Source organism: Telopea speciosissima, chromosome 3, assembly GCF_018873765.1.
Source record: "Telopea speciosissima isolate NSW1024214 ecotype Mountain lineage chromosome 3, Tspe_v1, whole genome shotgun sequence".
In the NCBI taxonomy this organism is placed as follows: Eukaryota; Viridiplantae; Streptophyta; class Magnoliopsida; order Proteales; family Proteaceae; genus Telopea; species Telopea speciosissima.
The window spans coordinates 25,207,998-25,228,072 of NC_057918.1; the positions used below are offsets into that span (position 1 = coordinate 25,207,998).

Consider the following 20,075-nt stretch of genomic DNA (forward strand, 5'->3'; position numbering starts at 1 on the left):
TCATCCTTAATTGCTCATCAGTTCCTAGCTGGGCGACATGCTGTCTCAGTGGGTCCAGCTTGTCTAGCTACCTGCAGAAATATTATAAACACAAGAAAATTAAATCTACAATGATGTCATCATCATTATTAATGTTTTTGAAATCTAAAGCTCAGACTTTTGGATTGGACGTCATCAAAATCAAATAATAGAATGCAAATAATAGCATACTCTTCTTTAGATACCTGAAAATAATTCTCAAGCTTCTTTCTCAAAGCTGAATATTCTTTCTTCACTTGTTGGAATGACATCTTGCATCTGAAAACAATATAGCATGCATGCCCTTGAATTACAAGATTAATGAAACTTGGAAGGAAAAAAGAAGAAGGAATTGAAGAATATTAATTAGATTAAGAGTACTCACCCCTCTGCATTTCCTGCACTGCAGTATTCCCTGAACTGTGTACTCTCATTCTTTACCTTTGCAGCTCCAATGCTGCAACAATAATTACCATGGTTTACATTTAATGTTGGCCTTATCATACTCAATTTCGTTGTAAAATTCCAGCTAAGATTTGAGTAGGACTTGGAGACTAGGAGAGACTAGAGAGGTCACCAAGCTAGCAAAGACTTTCAATTAATCCCATCTATTTAAGTGATCCGATCCACATAAGAATTAATAGCTTCCTAAATAATTTGGGGAAAAAAAGGTTCTCTGAGCTGCCGGGGCATGGTACGTTAGCACCTTAACACCTCCACGTCTATCTTTTCTTGTCACATGAAATGATCACCTCGTTTCCCTCCAATGTACAATATCGTTTTGTCATTACTCCTTGGTGCGCTCCTCTATATACTACTTGCTCAAGAGAACCCTCTCCCAATATAATTTTTAACGCATGGAGAATTTTCACAATAAAGACTATAGATAAAGCCATAAAAGGGAATATAAGAGTAATGACATCAACATCTTTTTTCCCCCACATAACGTCATTATTCTTATAGCCCATGGTATTGATTCCTTTTGTCAAATACTGAATTATGGAAACACTCCTTTCATGCTTGTCCAATTCTCATCCAACCATGACACTTCCATGTGAAGACTTATAAGGACTTGGGTGCCTTCTCTTAAATAGCTAGCTTTTAAGGGTGAGTTTTACTTAAAATCCCAATATGATTTACTTTGTTTTGTGTTCGTGAGTGTGGAAATCTCTATGTATATACCTTGAGCAACTACCCTTGAACTGGTGCATGTAGTTATCCAACCCATTGAAATCGAGGGGACTACATTCCCTGCATAGACCAAGCCGATATTAAATTTCCATAGGGTAATTATACAGTATTAATATTCCAAGAATTTTGGCAGAGTAAAAAGGAAAATTAAATATTTAATTTGAACTAAACTGACTTACAATGCCTGCTCTATGTTAACAATCAACCTGGCAGAATCCCTAAAAAACAATGTAACAACTTCCTCCGCGAAATTAGGGTTATCGCTGTCCTGTAATTCCTCCAGCTGAATAAATTGTTCATCAAGATATCCCTGAAACATTCCATTTATAATTATCTTTCAGAATTTCATTAATCATAGACAAGTTTACATCTACATAAGAAATCTTTCTTTAAGGATATAAAAAATATCATGCATGGATACATATGCGGGCATTCATGTTTAGCATCTTTGGTAAATGGAGTACCAACTCCAATTCCAAAAATCTCATAGCTAGAGAGGCAGACCATTGCATTAGCTTGATTCATATGAAACATCAAAATCAATTTTTGGAGTTTCACGAGAAAATAATGATCCTACATTGGATGTAAGTAACCTAATGTGAAAGACTTATCACGACTTGACACTCTCTCCTTAATGACTAGCTTTTAAGGATGATTTTTACTCAATTCCACAACAAATCTAAAACACAAATAATGAATCCTTCGGTTGAGGAGGACTCATGACTACCCTTCAAAAGTACAATTCTTGAAACGAGGATGAGATGGCTCCCTCTTTCCCTTATAAGCAACTGGAGAGGAAAATTAATTAAGGTGAAGAAATTGAATTGAACCTGATCAAAGAGAGACTGCCTCATAACAGAAACCTGGCGTCTCCTTTCCATAGAAGAAAATTAATGGTGGTGAGGAGAAGTAGTGAAGATCAAATGTTGAGTTGGAGCACAAGTCGCTGCAGGGGGATTCAAACCTTTCTCTGCAGAAGAATGAGGGTATACAATGCAAGGGGGACTACTGGGCTTCAAGCCTTATAGGTGGTAGGAGTACTGAAACAGGTAATAAGACACACCATACCAAACCTCTAATCTGAGAAGGGGTATATATAGTGGTGAGGAAGAGGAGAGAGAGGGAGAGATGTGCATGTATGGGCAAGAGGAGGAGGAGGAGGAGGGTAGGATGTATATGTGCACGCATGGTTCTAAGTATCGGTATTGTATTGACCGTATCGGGTGATACATATCGGTTTTGCTAGTCATCGATACTGATACCGTGCCGATACTATATTGATAGCACAGTACGGACAAGGGGTAAAATGGTTAAAAAACTCATTTTTTAAGAAATTTCAAGGTTAATTTTGTCCGATACAACCGATCCAAACCGATACCGTATCGGTTTTATGTATTATCGATACCCGTTCCGATACTGTGCACTAAAACCATGGTTTATGGAAAAGGAACAATTTTATGTGAATATCATGTGATGTGTCTTTCTATACACTGACATCAGAATGACTAAGAGGGGAGAGCAGGAAAGAAAAAAACTTTATACAGGTAGGAATAGGAAGAGGAGTAGATGACGACGGCTTTTAGTGATGTCATAATGACCACAGTGCAGCCTTATCCCTGTTTTTGCAGGGGAAGCTATTGCCAATTCAGATGTTACACGGGCAGGGGTAAGGCGGTCATTGTGCTGTGCTTTGTATCTGTGTCGTTCAAATCGCCACGAGTAGAAGATCTGGATCCAGCTATTTTGAGACTCGAACCCGTGACCACTTGGTAATAATGGAACAATCTTTTACCATTGTGCCACGGCCCACCCTTTAAACACTCTTTTTTTTTTTTATTCCTTGCATTAAATACAATATTAAATAACTTTTGATACTAAAACAAAGGAAGAGGGAAGGGTATGCTAGCGGTATACCGTAAGCTAGCTAGCACCCTATGATTCTATTCCTCTCTTCCCTCTTTGTAATAACTCCCTTACCCCTCAAAAGAAGGAAGTGAGAGATAGACACATAGGATGTTAGCTTACGACATATCGTTAGCATACCTAACATTTTCCCTAAAACAAGAGGCTAACAACAATGCCTAATCTATTCTACCCGACCCGTACCATAGTGTGTCACTGTTCATTGGAATTGTGGACTAGCCAAACTCTACTGTATTTTTTTTGGGAGAGCGATTGCTGTGACGCCAAATTGTAGTTTCCACCAGTGACAAGATGGGAAATCAAATTGTCCTGTAGAGAAGTTTTAATAAATAGAGAGTGTGAGATCCATGGATGAGATGTGAAAGGATATGCACAAGAATCTGCACATTGGTGTCATGACAATCTTTTCCTCATAATTCTTTTGGGAAAGGGTTTGCTAATGGACGGACCATACACTTTTGAATGTAAAAAAAATAACTGAAGGGCCATTTCAACTATTCCTATGGAATTTATTCTATTGTCCTGTAGGGAGGTTTCTTGATTGAGCACCATATGATCAATGCATCACTTTATTATAAATTATCAGTTAAGAGGGGGGATTCAGATCCTCTACTGCCACGCTGTCTGGCAGGACCGTGCTGCCCAGACATGGTGAGGCGCGCAATGACCACCTTATCCCCACTCGGGCAAAGCTCTTGGGCAGGGGTAAGGCGGTCATTGCATGTCTCGCCGTGTCTAGGCAGCATTATCCTGCCGGACAGTTCGGCAGTAGAGGGTCCAAATTGTTAATGGGGGTGGTTTGATGTCCTGGTTGCATCCCAGGGATCTAAAAAGTAGAAAATCCTGAAAACCCAAAAAGGTTAGACTGCTCAGGAAAACCTTATTCTATAATGAAAATGAAAGTTCAAATGAACCCCGGCAGGGGGAGTCATCTTCTGGAGTAAAAGTAGAATGGCAAAGGTCATCAATAAAGATTAAAGTTCAGATCCAACTTGTTTTATGGTCATTGTTTAAGATCCGATTTGTTAAAAGAAACAAAAGCTATGAGTGGGAAGAGTGGGATCAGAATATGAATTTTGGTGTTTTTCTTGAACAGATTATGATTCTTTTTTGCAATCAACATCACTCCTATAGATAAGAATCCCCACCCTGGACACGATAAACCCTTAAAAAAAAAATAAATAAATAAAAAAAAAAAAAAAAAAAAAAACACAAGATACTATCGTTAAAGGATCGAGTTTCTTCCCTCCATTCCCTCCATCCATGATGAATGGGATCTCATTCACCACAGGGTGGGATAGAGCGGGAAAGGATATTGAGAGGGTATTTTGGAACAAACAAAAATCCTATGAGGGGTTTGTGAATCCTAAGATAGTGGGTGAACCGTCCTCTATGGGTGAAGGAAAACTTAGTCCATCATTAAAATGGTTGATGGAGTTTGCTTTCTCTCTTTCGGGCTTACAACAAGCAATAATTCTACATAATTAAGGGTTATAATGTTATGGGAAAAAGATCTTTGTCTGGGAGTGTGGCCTACACCAGTATCTCTCTCTTCCCTATATGAAAAGACATCTCTGCCCCCTTGTTTTGAGGAGGAGAGAGATAGACACATGAGAGTGTTGGCGTAAACCACACTCCCGGACAGAAAACTGCTTCCAATATGTTATATAGAATATTTTATAAGAAAAAAAAAACATTTATATGATACTTTGTGTTTAAGACTTTGCGATTCCCATGTAGAGTAAGAGCATTATGTAACTTCGTCCAATAGGGAATATTAAATGGCTCTAAACCATGGAGTCCTGATCCCACCCATGCAGGTAACCACCCCACCGCATGCCGCAAGGGAGAGGAACCTGATTCCCAAATGATGCTATTCCATCTCTGGTCGGAAAACCAGAAAAACTTTTGCCATACTTCTAATTAACTCAACATTTCACTTGTTTGACGACTTAAAAGAGGTCATATATAACTTGGACCATTAAATCAAACACTTGGTGGATTATTCAGTGTGTGGTATAATCATCAAACATATTCATAAAAGACCTTTTTTTCTGATCTCGAGAGAAATAATTGAACTTTACTAGCAATTATGAGCAATTAAAGCTGATTTTTGAACTAGAAAGTTGAGAGAAAAAGCTACCAGAAGAATCAAGGAAGAGAGAAGAATATGAGGATATTTAACACAACTGCCCATAAGAAGAGGTTGAGATTGCTACATCAAAGAATTAGGCTCCCTTTGGGGGGGACCTTGAAAGTGATATTAACTTCTCTTACCAATAATGTGTTTTGAGGAGAAACTTGTAGAGCCTGGTGGGTAATCCATAGGATTGTTCAAAAAGCAAACTAACTTTAAGTTTCGCTTTCGAACTGACTTTTCGTCACAGAAATTCTTCCTGCAGCATCGGTTCTTCTCATCTCCACAAGAATTCCATTGCTTGGTAGACATTATTGAGAGTAGCATCTGCTAATAACGGCCACTTTTGTGCCTCCCTCTGCCATAACTCTATCATGATAAACTGAAATCAGATATGATTCCTCGTAGCGAACCTGCAAAAGTTTAAAAGGGACCAAAAAAAAAAAAAAAGTAGAATGATGATAGAGATACTAAAATTTGTGAAAATAGAACAGCCTCAATGATTTCCAAGTGTTGTGGAAGAATCACACACCTTGCACATTTGTTATATGAATAACTAATAATTTATTGGGTCAGTGTTCTCTATGGTCCCTGTTCGTGGGGAGGGGGTTCAATGAGAGCACACGTACTGGCATCATGGGGGAATTTTGCCTTTATGGGGGTGGGGCAATCATTTTGCCTCCTCTGTGACTCTGGGCATGGGCGGTACACTCCCTCATAGACAACTTCTTCAATTCCTTAGGGCACGTTTGTTTGCCGGATAAAAATAGGATAGACAAAAAGGGGTGGGAACAGTGAACTATTTCCCTACAAAATATTAAGGATGTGTGTGTTTGGATACATGTGATGAAAAACTTTTAGACAAGCTCATTAAATGCATTTATTCTTGTCTGGTGAGGTGGCACCGATATCCCCAATATTACAAAACATGATTGTTTTAATTAGAGATTGTAAATAATTCCAAAGATATAAGGGGGGGGGTGGAGGATGGTTCCTTAACGACCAGTTGTTGTAGCTCTTCGGATATCTTCCATACTTGTACATCAGTCCATCCTTTTAAGAGCGCAAAAGTGAGGCCTTCATAGTCTTCTGACTTCAGCTTCAATGTGATTGAGGGTATTGGTGTTGCCTAACTGTACTAATACAAAGTTGCTATCCATCAAAATACCAAAAAACCCATCCAGCTCTGTTTAATTTAATGTTCAAATGTCCTGCACATAGTAATATAGGGTGCATAGTGATGGAATATTGGGTGCATAAGGAAGGGACAATAGTTTACCATTGGTATTGTCGCTTTGAGTCATGTCATCAGAGCAAGAGGGGATATATGTAGGTCATAAATCCATCTGTGAATTTTGTCCATGATTGACTTTGAGTTTGGTGGGGTACCTTGTATGCATACTTGGTTTCTATGCTTCCAAATGAAGGATGTAGTAATGGCTAGAATATTAAAAGTCCATGAGCATTGGATCAGCTTGGGGGAAAGGGTTTTGTAGAATTCTTAAAGGAGCTTAGGCATTGAGGGTGAATTCAAATTGTTTGTTTTAAGGCCAAGTGGTCCCGAAGCCCAAATTCTCGCAAGGATATTGCATTTTATGAAGATTCTTGGTTGATATTACAAAATGGGCACAATGGATCAATGTTCCCTCTTTTTGCCAGATCTATTTGACAGGAATGGCATCATGGCTGATTCTCCATAAGAACACCGAAAATTTGGGGTGGGTTTTGAGTTTCTAGAGAAATTTCCACCAATGTCTAGGCCATTGTGGTGTAATGTTACTATTTTCACCCTATTTTTATAAATTTCACACCCTACTTTCGATCATCGATCGGAACACTATACATGTTTTAAGGTCATACATTGCACGTTGCCATCAAAGGGGTTCCTTTTTAAATTTGAACAACAAAGTGCAAAGGTGGTGTAGGAGATTATGGACAGTTATTTAACCACCTAAAGATATTCGAATTCAAATTCAAAATGAGAAGTAGAAATTGCTGGAACCACCCACAACTACCAAGGAAGCAATTATAAAAGAAGAAAATGCGATGAAAAACAGACCCCGACTAATACAAGCATGTCTTTACATTTCAATTTATCTTTTACCTTTCTTTTCAAATGTTTATCTTTCATCCTTTAGTTTTTTTGCTGGAGTTGGATTCTGGCCACCAATGTCTCATTGACCTGTGTTTCAAGTAGCATTCATGTAGGTCTTGCTTAGAAAATAACTCCAGCAATATGTCTTTTGGCCTGTGTTTCAGAAGACAATCATTAACAAGAAGTTATAATCTTCAACAGTTTGTTGTTAGCAGAGTTCTGAAGGCTTCATCAAATTCTTTTATGGGAAGTAAGCAATTTGGTCCTAGAGTAGTTGTAGTGTTAGTGTAATGTAAATATCAAATTGTAAGGTTCATCAGCTCGGAGTTGGCAAGTTGTAATGATTAAAAAAATACAGATTGTGAGTAAGCAATTTGATTTTCAATCTTCTTCCATTGTGATTTTTTTCCTCCTTAAAGTTCTTGGAGCAATAGAGGCACTGGAAAAATCTCATTTTCATTCTATTTAGAAGTTGGATAAAGAAGTACGATAAAATTGTGAATTTGAGATAAATAATTAAGCATTGTACCCATACCCAATACCTAATTGTCTTCCTGACTTCCTTTGATTTACTGTCTCTTTCTTCCAGAGATGGTGGTTAATATTTTAAAGATACCCATAGCTGATACTACTCATGAGGATTTGTTTTTTGGTTCTGTCCAATAACAAAATCGGGTTGGCTATCTACCAAAGTGGCCACAAAATATTTATCCTTCACTTCTTATGATCCGACAAATGGAAAGATTAATCGTAATAATGGGATGACTCTTTGGTCTGCCCTATAGAAATCAAAGAGTCACCCAAAATTCTAGTTGTTTACTTGGGAGGGTCTACATTTTGGTCTTCCTACTCAAGACAAATTAGTCAAATGTTTACCCATAGGGACAAATTGCCCTTTTTGTACACACACGATGATATTTGCATGACATATTTTCTTTTCTTACTCCTTTTTTTAGAGAATCTAGGCAGCCGAGGTATTGGGGTTAAGGACTGAACATCTTTCAGCCTCTTCTTTGCTTGATTTGTTTCTGATTCTTTCAGTGTTTAATATTACTTGTTATTTCTTGTGACAGAAAAGAAATACGTGTGTTAAAGCAAATAAATTTCCAAATCCTATATATATATATATATGACACAAAATATCTATTGGTGGATTTGTGTGTGATCTTGGTTTGTTGACCTGTGATTAGTCATTTGATCCATGTCCCTTGGATGGTGCATTTTTCCTAGAAACATGTTAGGGTTAGGGTTTTAAGCACAAGGTTGCTTAAAGCATTACACCCTGAGTATCTAGTTTGGAATACCCAGACTGCTGCCTCCAGCTAGTATATATAGGAAAACTAGGGTTTAGGTCAGATGGGCTAATTACTAGATTGCCCCTCACAGCCTGGGCATTAATACAAGTAGGATTATATGATAACATATAAAGGGATATTACGTAAATACCCTTACAATCTCCTCCTATGTTCTACATATATCCATTACACATGTATAGGAACCATTGTTCAATCAGTAATTGAATCAATATAAATTGAATATCAATAATCCAATAAATCAAATAAGAAATAAGTAGACTTCAAGAAATAAAACTAGGGTTTTAGATCAAAACTAAACCCAACAATAAATCCAGTTCCACATGCAAGTGGCTAAACCAAAAGAAATAATCAAAAGAAAAGTCCTTGCAATCCATGTGACTTTACTCATCAAGTAAGTCATCCTCATCGAGATCCGATTCAACCGTTCTCCTCCATCTTCGTCATTCTCTCGTAATTTGTCAAATATGAATTTCATAAGATATTATGAATTCAATCATTTGCACAATAGTATCTAGTTCAACAATAAGAACTTAGTACATTTCATATATGGTGAAGGTAAATCAAAAACAATAAGCATCATCATCAAGTTTCTTTACAAGAACTCGATCCTATATAGTCTCTATCATAAGGACCATACCATGTTTCCATTTGGAATACTGATTCGTCAAATCAGTCATAGATTTATGTTGTATCATCAAATTTGGAATGGTACACCATACTATGAAAGACATGTCATCAAATTTGGAATGACATAAAGACTAGCACAATATCATTGAAACATATCGACATTTTTCATATTCCTTTGTGGAATAACAAAGTAAGGAGACTTCACATGAAAATTTGCTACACCATCAAGTTTGGAATGGTTTCACAAACCCCCATACTTAGTAACCTAACTAAGTTATCGAAACATGTAAACTGTCCCGAATGCTTACCAAGGCTAGATGAGATTCGAATAATTCAAAATAATATCGGGTTAGGTTAAGACCTGACTAAATGGTCTTTAACCCCATCTCCCCTGTAGTTTTGAATGTTCGATCTTTGTTCAATCCCTTTGTAAGGGCATCGCCGTATTATCCTTCGATCTCACATCAATCAAAGTGATAATCCCTTGTTCTGTTCTATAATTCAGCATGGCCTGTTTCACCTGATGTGTCTCCTCTTACCATTAAAGAGTGAGTTATTCACAATCGTCTTTGTTGCTTGATTATCACAGAATATAGATATAGAGTTTAACTTAAAACTCCTCAATGGAATATCCATAATCAGATCCTTTATCCACTCGCTTCATCTCCCGAGGCTAGAGCATAAAGTCCGATTCCATAGATGACAGAGCAATACTAGTCTGTCTCTTGGATTTTCATGCTACAACTGCTCCTCCTAGTGTAAATACATAACCACTAGTGGATCTGCTGTCTCCCAAACCGAGCACCAAGATGCATCGGAATATCCTTCCAAAGTTGGAGGATGTCCATTATAACATAAAGCATAACCTTGAGTACCCTTAAGGTATCTCATCAGCCTCGATAGGGCATCCCAATGCTCTTTTCCAGGATTACTAGTGAAACGACTCAGCATGCCTACCGTAAAGGCTATGTCTGGCCTAGTGCAACTCATTGCATACATGAGACTACCAATCAGTTTAGAATAATCTAACTGATTCACGATGTCACATGTGTTAGGTTTCAACCGTTTGTTATAGTCATAGGGTGTCTCAATCGATTTACAATCATGTATCCCCAACTAGAAAGTAGCTTCTCAATGTAATGAGTCGACTAAGGGTGATCCCTTGCTCACTGAAGCTTACTCTCATCCCAAGAATGGTGTCTACCACACCAAGATCTTTCATGTTGAATTCTTTGGACAAGGTTTCTTTAATGTCACTCACTAGAGAGATCGGAACCTAGAATCAACATGTCGTCTACATACAAGCAAATAATCGCAACCTTGTTTGACTCGGACAAAAAATAAAGGCACTTATCCGAGTTCTGGTATGAAAACCAAAGCTCTTCTTGTCTTGTCAAACTTCTCATGCCACAATTTAGGTGCTTGTTTAAGACCATAGAGAGATTTGTTTAATTTACAAACTCTTTTTTCGAACCTTCCATGACAAACCCTTCAGTTGGTTCATGTAGATTTCTTCTCGTTAGGTCTCCATTAAGGAAAGCCATTTTACATCCATTTGATGCACAACATAGTGCTCAATAGATGCTATGGCAAGAAGAATCCTTATTGTTGCCAAATGGCGACGGGAGTAGATGTCAAAATAATCTATCCCTCTCACTGTTTATAGCCCTTAGCTACTAATCGTGCTTTATACCTGGCTATAGACCCATCCGGATTAAGTTTCTTCTTGTACCCACTTACCCCTATTGTCTTGGCCCCTCTAGGCAGATCAATAAAGTGCCAGGTCTCATTCGCATTAAAGAGCTCATTTCCTCATCAATGGCTTCTTTCCATAACAGGAGTCCCTAGATCTCATCGCTTCCTTATAGGTGGATGGATCAGCCTCTAAATGGTAGGTCACAAAATCCTCACCAAAATTCTTGGGTACTCGATCTCTAGTAGATACTCTTCTAGATTCGATTCAAGGAGCATTGTGGGAGTAGTGTCGAAACAATTGGTTAGATTCCAAAGGTGATTCTCGTAACCACTCACCAAACCAGGCAAGGTCAGGCCTTTATCTCTAAGGAATTTATCCTCAAAGAATATAGCATCCCTAGATTCTATCACCACATTGGTTGATAGATCCAAAAACCGGTCTGCAAAGACTCGTCTTCGCACAACCAAGATATACACAAGTGTTTGTTCTAGTTCCCACCTTAGGTCTCCTAGGGTCTTGTATCCTAACATAAGCTACACAACCCCAAACCTTAAGAGTGTCGTATCTACAGGGATGATTATGCCATAGTTCATAAAGTGTAGAAGTCGGTTTTGAATGTGGTAGTCTATTTAGAATGTGATTTGCAATAACATCGCTTCTCCCCAATAGCAAGAGGGCATACCCATTGTCAATAACATGGAGTTTAACATCTCGTTAACGTCCTGTTCTTTCTTTCACCTATGCCATTTGATTGAGGTGAGTAAGGAGCAGAGTTTCAAGGATTATGCTCGCAGAGGCAATGAATTCCTTGAACTCGTCAATTTGTATTCTCCTCCCCTATCACTTCTAAATCTTTTAATTTTCAAGTTCAACGATTTTCTACCATATTCTTGAAAATTTTAAATTTTTCAAAAGCTTCATCTTTAGATTTTAACAGTATAAATGACAATATCTAGAAAAATCGTCTATAAATGTTATCAAATACTTCCGACCTCCTCTAGTTGTGTAGCTTTTAAAGTCACAAATGTCGAATGTATAAGTTCAAGAAGTTGAGTGCTCCTAGAAACCGTTCGAACGGTTTTCTAGTTATTTTAGTTTGAGCACACACTTCACATCTCGTTAAATCTAATTGAAGTGTCTAATGGTAAATTATGAGTTTTAGCTAGTTTGAGCATTTTCCTATAGTTCACATGTCCTAACCTACAATGTAGTATTTTGGGATCAAGTAAATTATGGTTAACCTGGTTTATTGTCTCATTAGCTAAACTCAACCTAAACATACCATTCAAATTATAAGCACATCCAAAATAAAAGGAGTTAACAGACAATGTTACTCTACCACTACTAAAAGTAATAGACATGCCAATCAAGCAAAATTCCAATGGAAATTAAATTCTTTTCAAAACCAGGAAAGATTTTAACATTTTTCAAAGTTAATATTTTACCCGATGAGAGAACCAGTTATTGTCCCTTGTTGAGCCACTTCCACGACGTCTCCATTTGCAACAGGATATCTACGCTACTTGAACAACATCGGTGAGCGTGTCCTTGCTATTGCAAACATGACAAGTCGCTCCAGTCTAACCACCAATCAAGATGTCTCGCCAACCCCTTACCCTTGCCAATCATGGCAACAAAGTTAGTAGGCTCATCTTGTCCACCAAGATGTGAACTTCCTTCGTGGTGTGTCGTGTTCCCTCTCTTAGGACCCCTACACTCGGATGCATAGTGACCCCACTTTCCACAGCTTGCTACACTTGCCCCTCTTTTTAAAATTAGGCTTTTTGGCCTCCAAGCTGTTGGGGTTCTTTCTTAGGTGGCTTGGACTGCCTAGGATATTTCTTGGGTTGTGAAACCAAATTGGCGGATGCCTGTTGTTGTTTCACCATCTCCAAGTTATTCCTGGCTCTGTTCTCATCTTCGATTCTAATGAACCGTTTGAGATCATCCAGCCCCACTTGTGTTTTCTTTCTGTGCATCTCAGTTTTAAAGGAATGCCAGGTAGAGGGTAACTTAAAGATAATTGCACCCACTAAGAATGCATCAACAACGGGGATGTTTTCTTGGTTCAATTTTGTTCTCAAGTTCTCAAAGTCTGTTACTTGTGGAAGTATCTCCTTATCTTCTTGAAACTTGAAGTCCATAAACTTGTCAACCAAGTGAGTTTTTGATAGGTCCTCCTCCTTTTTGAATTGGGCTTCTAGGTTTTCCCAAATCTCTTTTGCAGACTCATATTTACTATAGGTCTCTGCCACCTATCGACGATGCGGTTCAATAGGTAGTCTTTGCAAAAGTCCTCATCACTTATCCATTGGGCTTCGATTAGGTCCGTACAATCGAGAAAAAGTATTTACTACAAATGTAGAAAATATTAAGGTACTTATCCAAACCGAGTCTTCCTTTTCCAAGAATCGAACTCGAGCCACTAAAACTTTCCAATTTGATCATCTCAATTGGAACAACGTGTTTCTCCATATTAAGTGATTTGTTTATATGCCCAAACAAAAGTTCAAATAAAAAAAAAAAATAAATGCTCAAGGAACAGTCACACCTGAGATGGAGAACCCTGGATTTAGATGACGGAGAAAAAGATCGCGGAGTTGCAGTGGTGTCGATGCTCACAACGTGCACACTAATGTTGGTTGATACAAGTGTTGATCACTGATGATGCCGTACGGTTATAATAACCGAAGCAAAAAACTGTACTCTCCCTTTGTACGATTGTGATAACCGAAGTCAAAGAATTGCACTTTCCCTTCTTGGCTCTTTTTTTTTTTTTTTTTTTTGTAACAATCAGTGCTTTGTGAAAAGCATTCGGAAACATTCATCCAAAGTCTCCTTGTCCCTTTCTCCTTTCCTTCTTTTTTTTTTTTTTTTTTTTTTAATAATTAATCAAATCAAGGAGAGAAGTGGACTGTGAATGAAATTAATGAACTTTGAATAATGACAAAAACTCTTTCCAGAGCAATCAATGCTTTCCCACCTTTTTGGTTTTTTTTTTTTTTTTTTTTTATTAAAATAAAATCAATCGATCAAAAGTTTTGAGAATACAAAACTCTTATTACCTTCTGCAGGTCCGATTTTCAAAGCACAGGCTAAGAAAACACAAATCGATCAAACCCGCATGATCAAATGCACGATCATAACAATGAATCGAGACCAAATCGATCATCCGTCACTTGTGAATGATAAATCAAAGCCGGCGGCAAGCCGATCACGCAAATCGATCAACAAACCAAAAGTGAGATGTACTAACGTTGATCTCTCAAAATAAAAACGATCAATCACCAAAGCCGAATGTTGATCCGAAATCCAAAGTCGATCTAGATCACGAGAGAAATAAAAATCATAATGCTTTAAGATTGTTAGGGTTAGGGTTTTAAGCACAAGGTTGCTTAAAGCATTACACCCTGAGTATCTAGTTTGGAATACCTGCATGCGCCTCCAAAGCTAGTATATATAGGAAAACTAGGGTTTAGGTCGGATGGGCTAATTACTAGATTGCCCCTCACACTGGCATTAATACAAGTAGGATTATATGATAACATATAAAGGGATATTACGTAAATACCCTTACAAAACACACTGAGGTTTTCCCTTCTCATTCCTGTATTATTATTTGTGATAGGAGCTTTTCGAAAAATACTTGGGGGGTTGTTGGGCATTGGTAATTGTGATAGATAAAACTATTATCTGTGCAACTCTAAACTTTGGATATGCAGGGTCCACGCAAGAATTTGTGGCACGGAGATTTGAGGAATTGCAAAATACAAGACAATTAGGGGTCACAATTGTCACCATTTAGACTGATTGCAAAGATTTGGTTACCATGCTTGCTAGAAGGAGATATGAATGATTGGCATTGGGAGGTCTTTACTTTTTTGTTGGATATTAAAAGTTAAACTGTAATGGCTCTGTATCGTTAATTAACCAACCTCGTTCCTATGTTTCAGTAGAGCTCAATCTCGAGCCAATAGAGCTAGAATAGATAAGCTTAGAATGCATGTAGATGATAATGTTCTCTATTGCTTATTTTAATTCTAAGTATTTTATACATCAAAAAAAAAAAAAAAAAAAATCAGAGACCAGCAGGTCTTCCGTCTTTCCTGGGGTCACTCACAGCAGTAAGAATTCCATGGAAAACTTGTCCACTGTTGGGCTGCTCCCCAATCTTTCTTGAGGTAACAATAAAGGGGTTTGCAAGGTTTTGCACAACAAGCTGGCATATGGCTCCGCCTGCTTGAGCCTCCAATTCATGTCCCCTCTCCTTTAAGAACACCTTTCTTTCATTGGAGAGCTCAATATGGTCACCGTCGATCATAGTCAGATTCTCGTACAAGACCTTGTTAGGTACTAGCTGCAACACAGATTGATGCTATCAGCCATCAAGAGTGAAATGGATGGTTTGCTCAGTTACACAAATAAACAAGTGAACCAAATCCAAAGCCTTAGATCAGAAAACGAACCTCGTGAAACACCCTTGGGTACTGAACGGCAGTGAGAGGTTCCATTCCCAAAACAAAATGGTTGAGAAACACCTGAATTACCGCCGGAGTGATGAAGATACCACCACTCCCACCTATAACCCCGGCCAACTGATTATCCTGCAAGTAAATAGATGTAGTACTACTAATGAGCTTGGTCTGTATTCATAAGCATTAATTAATATGAAAATACAAAAGTGATTTCTCAAATCAAACAGATGAAAGCAAGTATTCACATTCAATACTACCTTGAGAATGATGATGGGTGTCATGGAAGATAAAGGCCTCTTTTTGGGTTCTACAAAATTTGCAGGAGCTGGAGGGAGTTTATCTACAGAGATCTCTGTTGGTGTGGAGAAGTCACCCATTTCATTGTTTAGTACAATACCAGTTGAAGGAGAGAGTACTCCTGCCCCAAAATAATAATTTACAGTTGTTGTCATTGCTACTGCATTCCTATCTGAGTCAACAATGCAGAAGTGGCTGGTTCCATGGTCTCTTAGCTGACTATATCTGAAAATTTTAATGCCAAACAGTCAAAAGACTAAAAACTTAGCACCAACAACAGAAGCAGAATCCGGAAGAGCAGAGTGTAGAAAGAAATATATGCAGCAGATATAGATTGCTTCAGAGGGAGTCTATAATTAGAGATTGGGGCAACATAATTTGGGGTTTTTTTTTTTTTTTTTTGGGGGGGAAGGGAATGATCACCTAATGGCTGTTTCAAGGAGTTCTTCGAAACATATGCCTTTCACCTAGGAGCAAGAGGATCCAAGGGATAAAAAATGATAGAAGCTGTATTAATTAACTGACAAAAGCTTGTATCCCCTTTGTGTGCTTCACCGGATTTTCATTAGTTAACTCGTACCTGTTCATGTAGTACTCAGGAGGAAATGTTGTGTTGTCAAATATCTTCTGCCAGAGACTCTTGGCAAAGGACGGGGACAGCATATCAGTAATCCAGTCAGTTACATTGACAAAATCAGGATCACCTAAGTTCATTCGGATGGCAAGCATGTGCTTTATTGCCTCGATCAAGCGATGCAGTCCCAACGGTCCCTTTACAGCATCTGATGATCCGTAGCTATCTAAAATGTGCAGAACCTGATAAAATCATAAAATGAGAAGAGAATAAGCACCACAGAGGCAAAGACTGTTAATATATATAGATATGTAATTAAACATAGTATATAAGCTCACAGCAAACTGCATGTTTAGAACATATGAGAGGTGACCAAGACATTTCGCTGCAGTCATTACAGATGACATGGGTCAATGTAATATATTCTTTCTGATTGTGGATGAGTATGCCACTATGCCCTCATCTACTGACCATCATACAGGGGTGGTTAGATGGTAATGATAGAGTTAGAAGTTAGAACCAGGATTTACTGTATCAATCCTTGTGGACTTGCCAACTTAACAGGCTAGTATCTTGACAAACAAAAAGATGCATAAATAAGACATTTGAGAGTTGAGACTAAAAAGTACGGTAAATCTAGCCATTAGATCTCTCCGATAGCACCAATTAACCATCCTTGTGAGACTCTGCAAACAATCATGGTTTCTTTATCAACACTAACCTAGGCTGTAAATTAATATGCACCCCCTGTCTGAGGCTGCTGCCAAAAGGCCCAAAACCTCATCTGGTAGAGGAATTCATCTAATAAAAGGTTGATATATATTTTAAGTTGATCCAAGTTTGATAATTTAAGCAAGAACCAAAAATGAGGGCACCTACTGAATTTTTCTATTGAGTCATCCAATCTGGCTAGCATCTGGTCCTTTAAGATTCATTGTGGCCATGGTCGAGGAAGGAAGGTATATTTTATTGCACTAGACTGTGGAACAGTAAAGGAAAGAAAACTGCCAGAATGGAGTAAAAAAAAAAATACCCACAAGAGCCAGCCCTGGAGTTCCACTTGAAGGAGGAGGCATCCCCAGCATGGTGTAACCCATCGCATTGACAGACATTGCATCTGTTATCTCCACCTTGTAATGCCTCAAGTCTTCCATTGTCAAAATCCCCCCAACTTGTCTCACATCCCTCACAAAATTCTCTCCGATGGTCCCATTGTAGAATACTTGGGGCCCATGTTCTGCAACAGCTTCTAAAGTGTTGCCAAGCTCAACGTTGTAGCAAGTATCCCCAGATCTCAACAATTGCCCATTTGGTGCAAACACTTTTCGTAAACCAGGGTCAGACAGGATCAGCTCCTCAGACTTCTCAATAGCTAAACCAAGATAAGGAGCAACTACAAACCCATCTCTGGCAAGACGTATGGCAGGTTGGAACAGAGCCTTCCATGTTAATCGTCCATATTTTGACCATGCTTCACGAAGGCCCGCAAGCTCCCCTGGTACGCCCATGGAAAGTGCACCTATGTACTTCGACAGAGGATTAAATTCATACATGTCCTGTTCATATTAAGAAAAACAAAATTAATTATTGTCTTCCAAATGTGGGAATAAAACTGATTTGTAACAGTTGAAAAGGAAATCCAGAGAAGTACAGACCTTTGAAGCAGCTAATGGAGCTGTTTCTCTCATATTAAAAGCTTCAGCTTTCGAGGTTGATGAAGATCGGACAACCATGAAAGAACCACCTCCAATCCCACTAGACATTGGATTGACAACACCCAAACACAATGCTGTTGCCACTGCACCATCAACCGCATGACCTCCATCTCTAAGCACTGAAACGCCAATGTCAGAACAACGGCCGTCGTCTGCAGCAACGACGCCATGCTTCGATTCAGCAACGTCGCTCGCTTCTGTCCTCTGTTCGTACTTCTTCTCCCTCTGTTCCCGATGGTCTGAACCGTAGTAAACTACAAGACCTAAAACTACAAATGCACCACCAAAAGCCTGGTCAATGATTTTGTATCTCTCTTCTGTTCTTTAGAAGGAAGATTTCCATTAGTTCCATTTCTTGAGGTCCTATTGGTTTCAATGGATATTAATTTACTGAAAAGTTAATTTGTAATCAAACATTTATTTTTATTTTCTTTGTCATTCGGCAATATTTAAGTACATTTATTGAAATAAAGAAACCTATGATAGTGAAGTATCTTCTATGGATGGCAATTGCATATATGATCAATCAAGATAACATTTTTTTTTTTTTTTTTTGAGAAATAAAATCCCAAAAATCATATTAAAATTTAGAGAAGCAGTTTTCTGTACGGGAGTGTGGCCTGGATTCGACTCCTCTACTTCCGTGCGCCCACACACAAGGCGGGTGGAAAGTACCGCCTTACCCCCGCTCGGGCAAGGTGCTCGGACAGGGGTAAAGCGGTACATTCCACCCGCCTTGTATGTGGGGCGCACGAAAGTACTGTCCGAGGCAGAAGTAGAGAAGTCTCATCGGTGTGGCTTACGCCAGCACTCCCATGAGTCTATCTCTCTCCTCCTTAAAACAAGGTGGCAGAGGTGTCTTTTCATATGGGGAAGAGAGAGATAGACTCATGGGAGTGCTGGTGTAGGCCACACTCTCGGACAGAGATCTTTTTCCCTAAAATTTATTGGGTAAATTACATGCCATCCCCTAATTTTCAAACGAAACTCACATCACCCCTTGGTTTTAAAAAAAACTCAAATCTCCCCTTCTACACTAACAGTGCTAGTCTGCTGTTAGTTATTGATGTGAAAGGACTATTTTATGAATAATTATCACCTCCAATTTGCGGATACCTCCAATGCCTCCAATTCTCAATCAAAAAATAAAATAAAAAACATTCCTCCAATTCCTCAAATTGGGGGGAGTGGACCCATCTTGGGCAGTGTATTCGGGCAGGGGATAGGGTGGTCATTTTTGCATCCATGTGAGGAATTGGAGGAATTGGAAGGGGCAGCGAATTGGAGGGGATAACGATTCCTATTTTACACCCTTGTACTACAACATTAGAATTAAATTTACAATATTACCCTTCATCTTCAACATTGGTCAAGGGTAGTTTAGGAATTTAAATTTATTTAACTGGTTGGCATCATCACTTAACAGCATAAGTAACAGTAGGGACTAATTTGTTATATTGGCGTCTAAACCAGAGAGTGATTTGAGATTTTTCAAAAATCAGGAGGTGATCTGAGTTTTGTTTGAAAACTAGGGGGTGATGTATAATTTACCCAAATTTATTTATCAAAATTGATATTTTACATTTTATATAATTTTTTAGATAACCCCATAAAATATTTTTTATTGAAACATATTGGATCTCAGTATTCATTTATTTTGACAAAAAAAAAATATTTTTAAATAATCCATAACTTTTATTTTATGATTTTTTTGTAAGTTATCCTTCTTTGGTTGGATATGGCATGGGCCATGGATGCCAATGCGGAACCCATCTCTAACACGTGGGATCTACATCTCACGGATAGTGAGATCAACATGAGGTGGCACCCCATGTGGGAGAGACTCCCAATTCTTCAATAACCACCTATTCCATGCATGTCTCTAAGTATCAGTATCGTATCGACTGATACCAATGTGTTATTGACTTATTGGTACTTAACACACATCAGTCAAATAATGACTCTTTTTTAAATTTATGCACAATACAGACCTGATATATGGGCCGATATA

The 20,075-nt window shown here is 38.4% G+C and overlaps 2 protein-coding genes across 2 annotated transcripts in view; both read right to left on the minus strand.

Annotated features, from left to right (window-relative positions):
- LOC122656470 (histidine-containing phosphotransfer protein 4-like) lies at positions 1 to 2,094 on the minus strand. The gene is made up of 6 exons (XM_043850987.1): positions 2,040 to 2,094; positions 1,389 to 1,519; positions 1,201 to 1,269; positions 404 to 475; positions 225 to 297; positions 1 to 71 (listed from the first exon to the last, which is right to left on the minus strand). The coding sequence occupies exons 1-6, from the start codon at positions 2,088 to 2,090 to the stop codon at positions 18 to 20; spliced, it is 450 nt and encodes a 149-aa protein (XP_043706922.1). The 5' UTR covers positions 2,091 to 2,094; the 3' UTR covers positions 1 to 17.
- A 12,948-nt stretch (positions 2,095 to 15,042) lies between these two features.
- Positions 15,043 to 20,075, minus strand: part of LOC122655011 (glutathione hydrolase 3-like) — a 5,847-nt gene continuing 814 nt past the window's right edge. Inside the window, exons 2-7 of the mRNA XM_043849263.1 lie at positions 18,005 to 18,381; positions 17,387 to 17,905; positions 16,356 to 16,591; positions 15,736 to 16,000; positions 15,470 to 15,607; positions 15,043 to 15,360 (exon numbers count right to left, since the gene is read on the minus strand). Of these exons, the coding sequence (XP_043705198.1) occupies positions 15,082 to 15,360; positions 15,470 to 15,607; positions 15,736 to 16,000; positions 16,356 to 16,591; positions 17,387 to 17,905; positions 18,005 to 18,381 (1,814 nt within the window). The 3' untranslated portion in view covers positions 15,043 to 15,081. The remainder of the gene's footprint in view (positions 15,361 to 15,469; positions 15,608 to 15,735; positions 16,001 to 16,355; positions 16,592 to 17,386; positions 17,906 to 18,004; positions 18,382 to 20,075) is intronic.

Coding starts and splice junctions, on each gene's coding strand:
- LOC122656470 (XM_043850987.1), bottom strand. CDS start 2,090: ATGGAAAGGAGACGCCAGGTTTCTGTTATGAGGCAGTCTCTCTTTGAT. Junction 1,270..1,388: donor GTTAACATAGAGCAGGCATT/GTAAGTCAGTTT, acceptor TGGTCTATGCAG/GGAATGTAGTCCCCTCGATT. Junction 298..403: donor AGTGCAGGAAATGCAGAGGG/GTGAGTACTCTT, acceptor TATTGTTTTCAG/ATGCAAGATGTCATTCCAAC.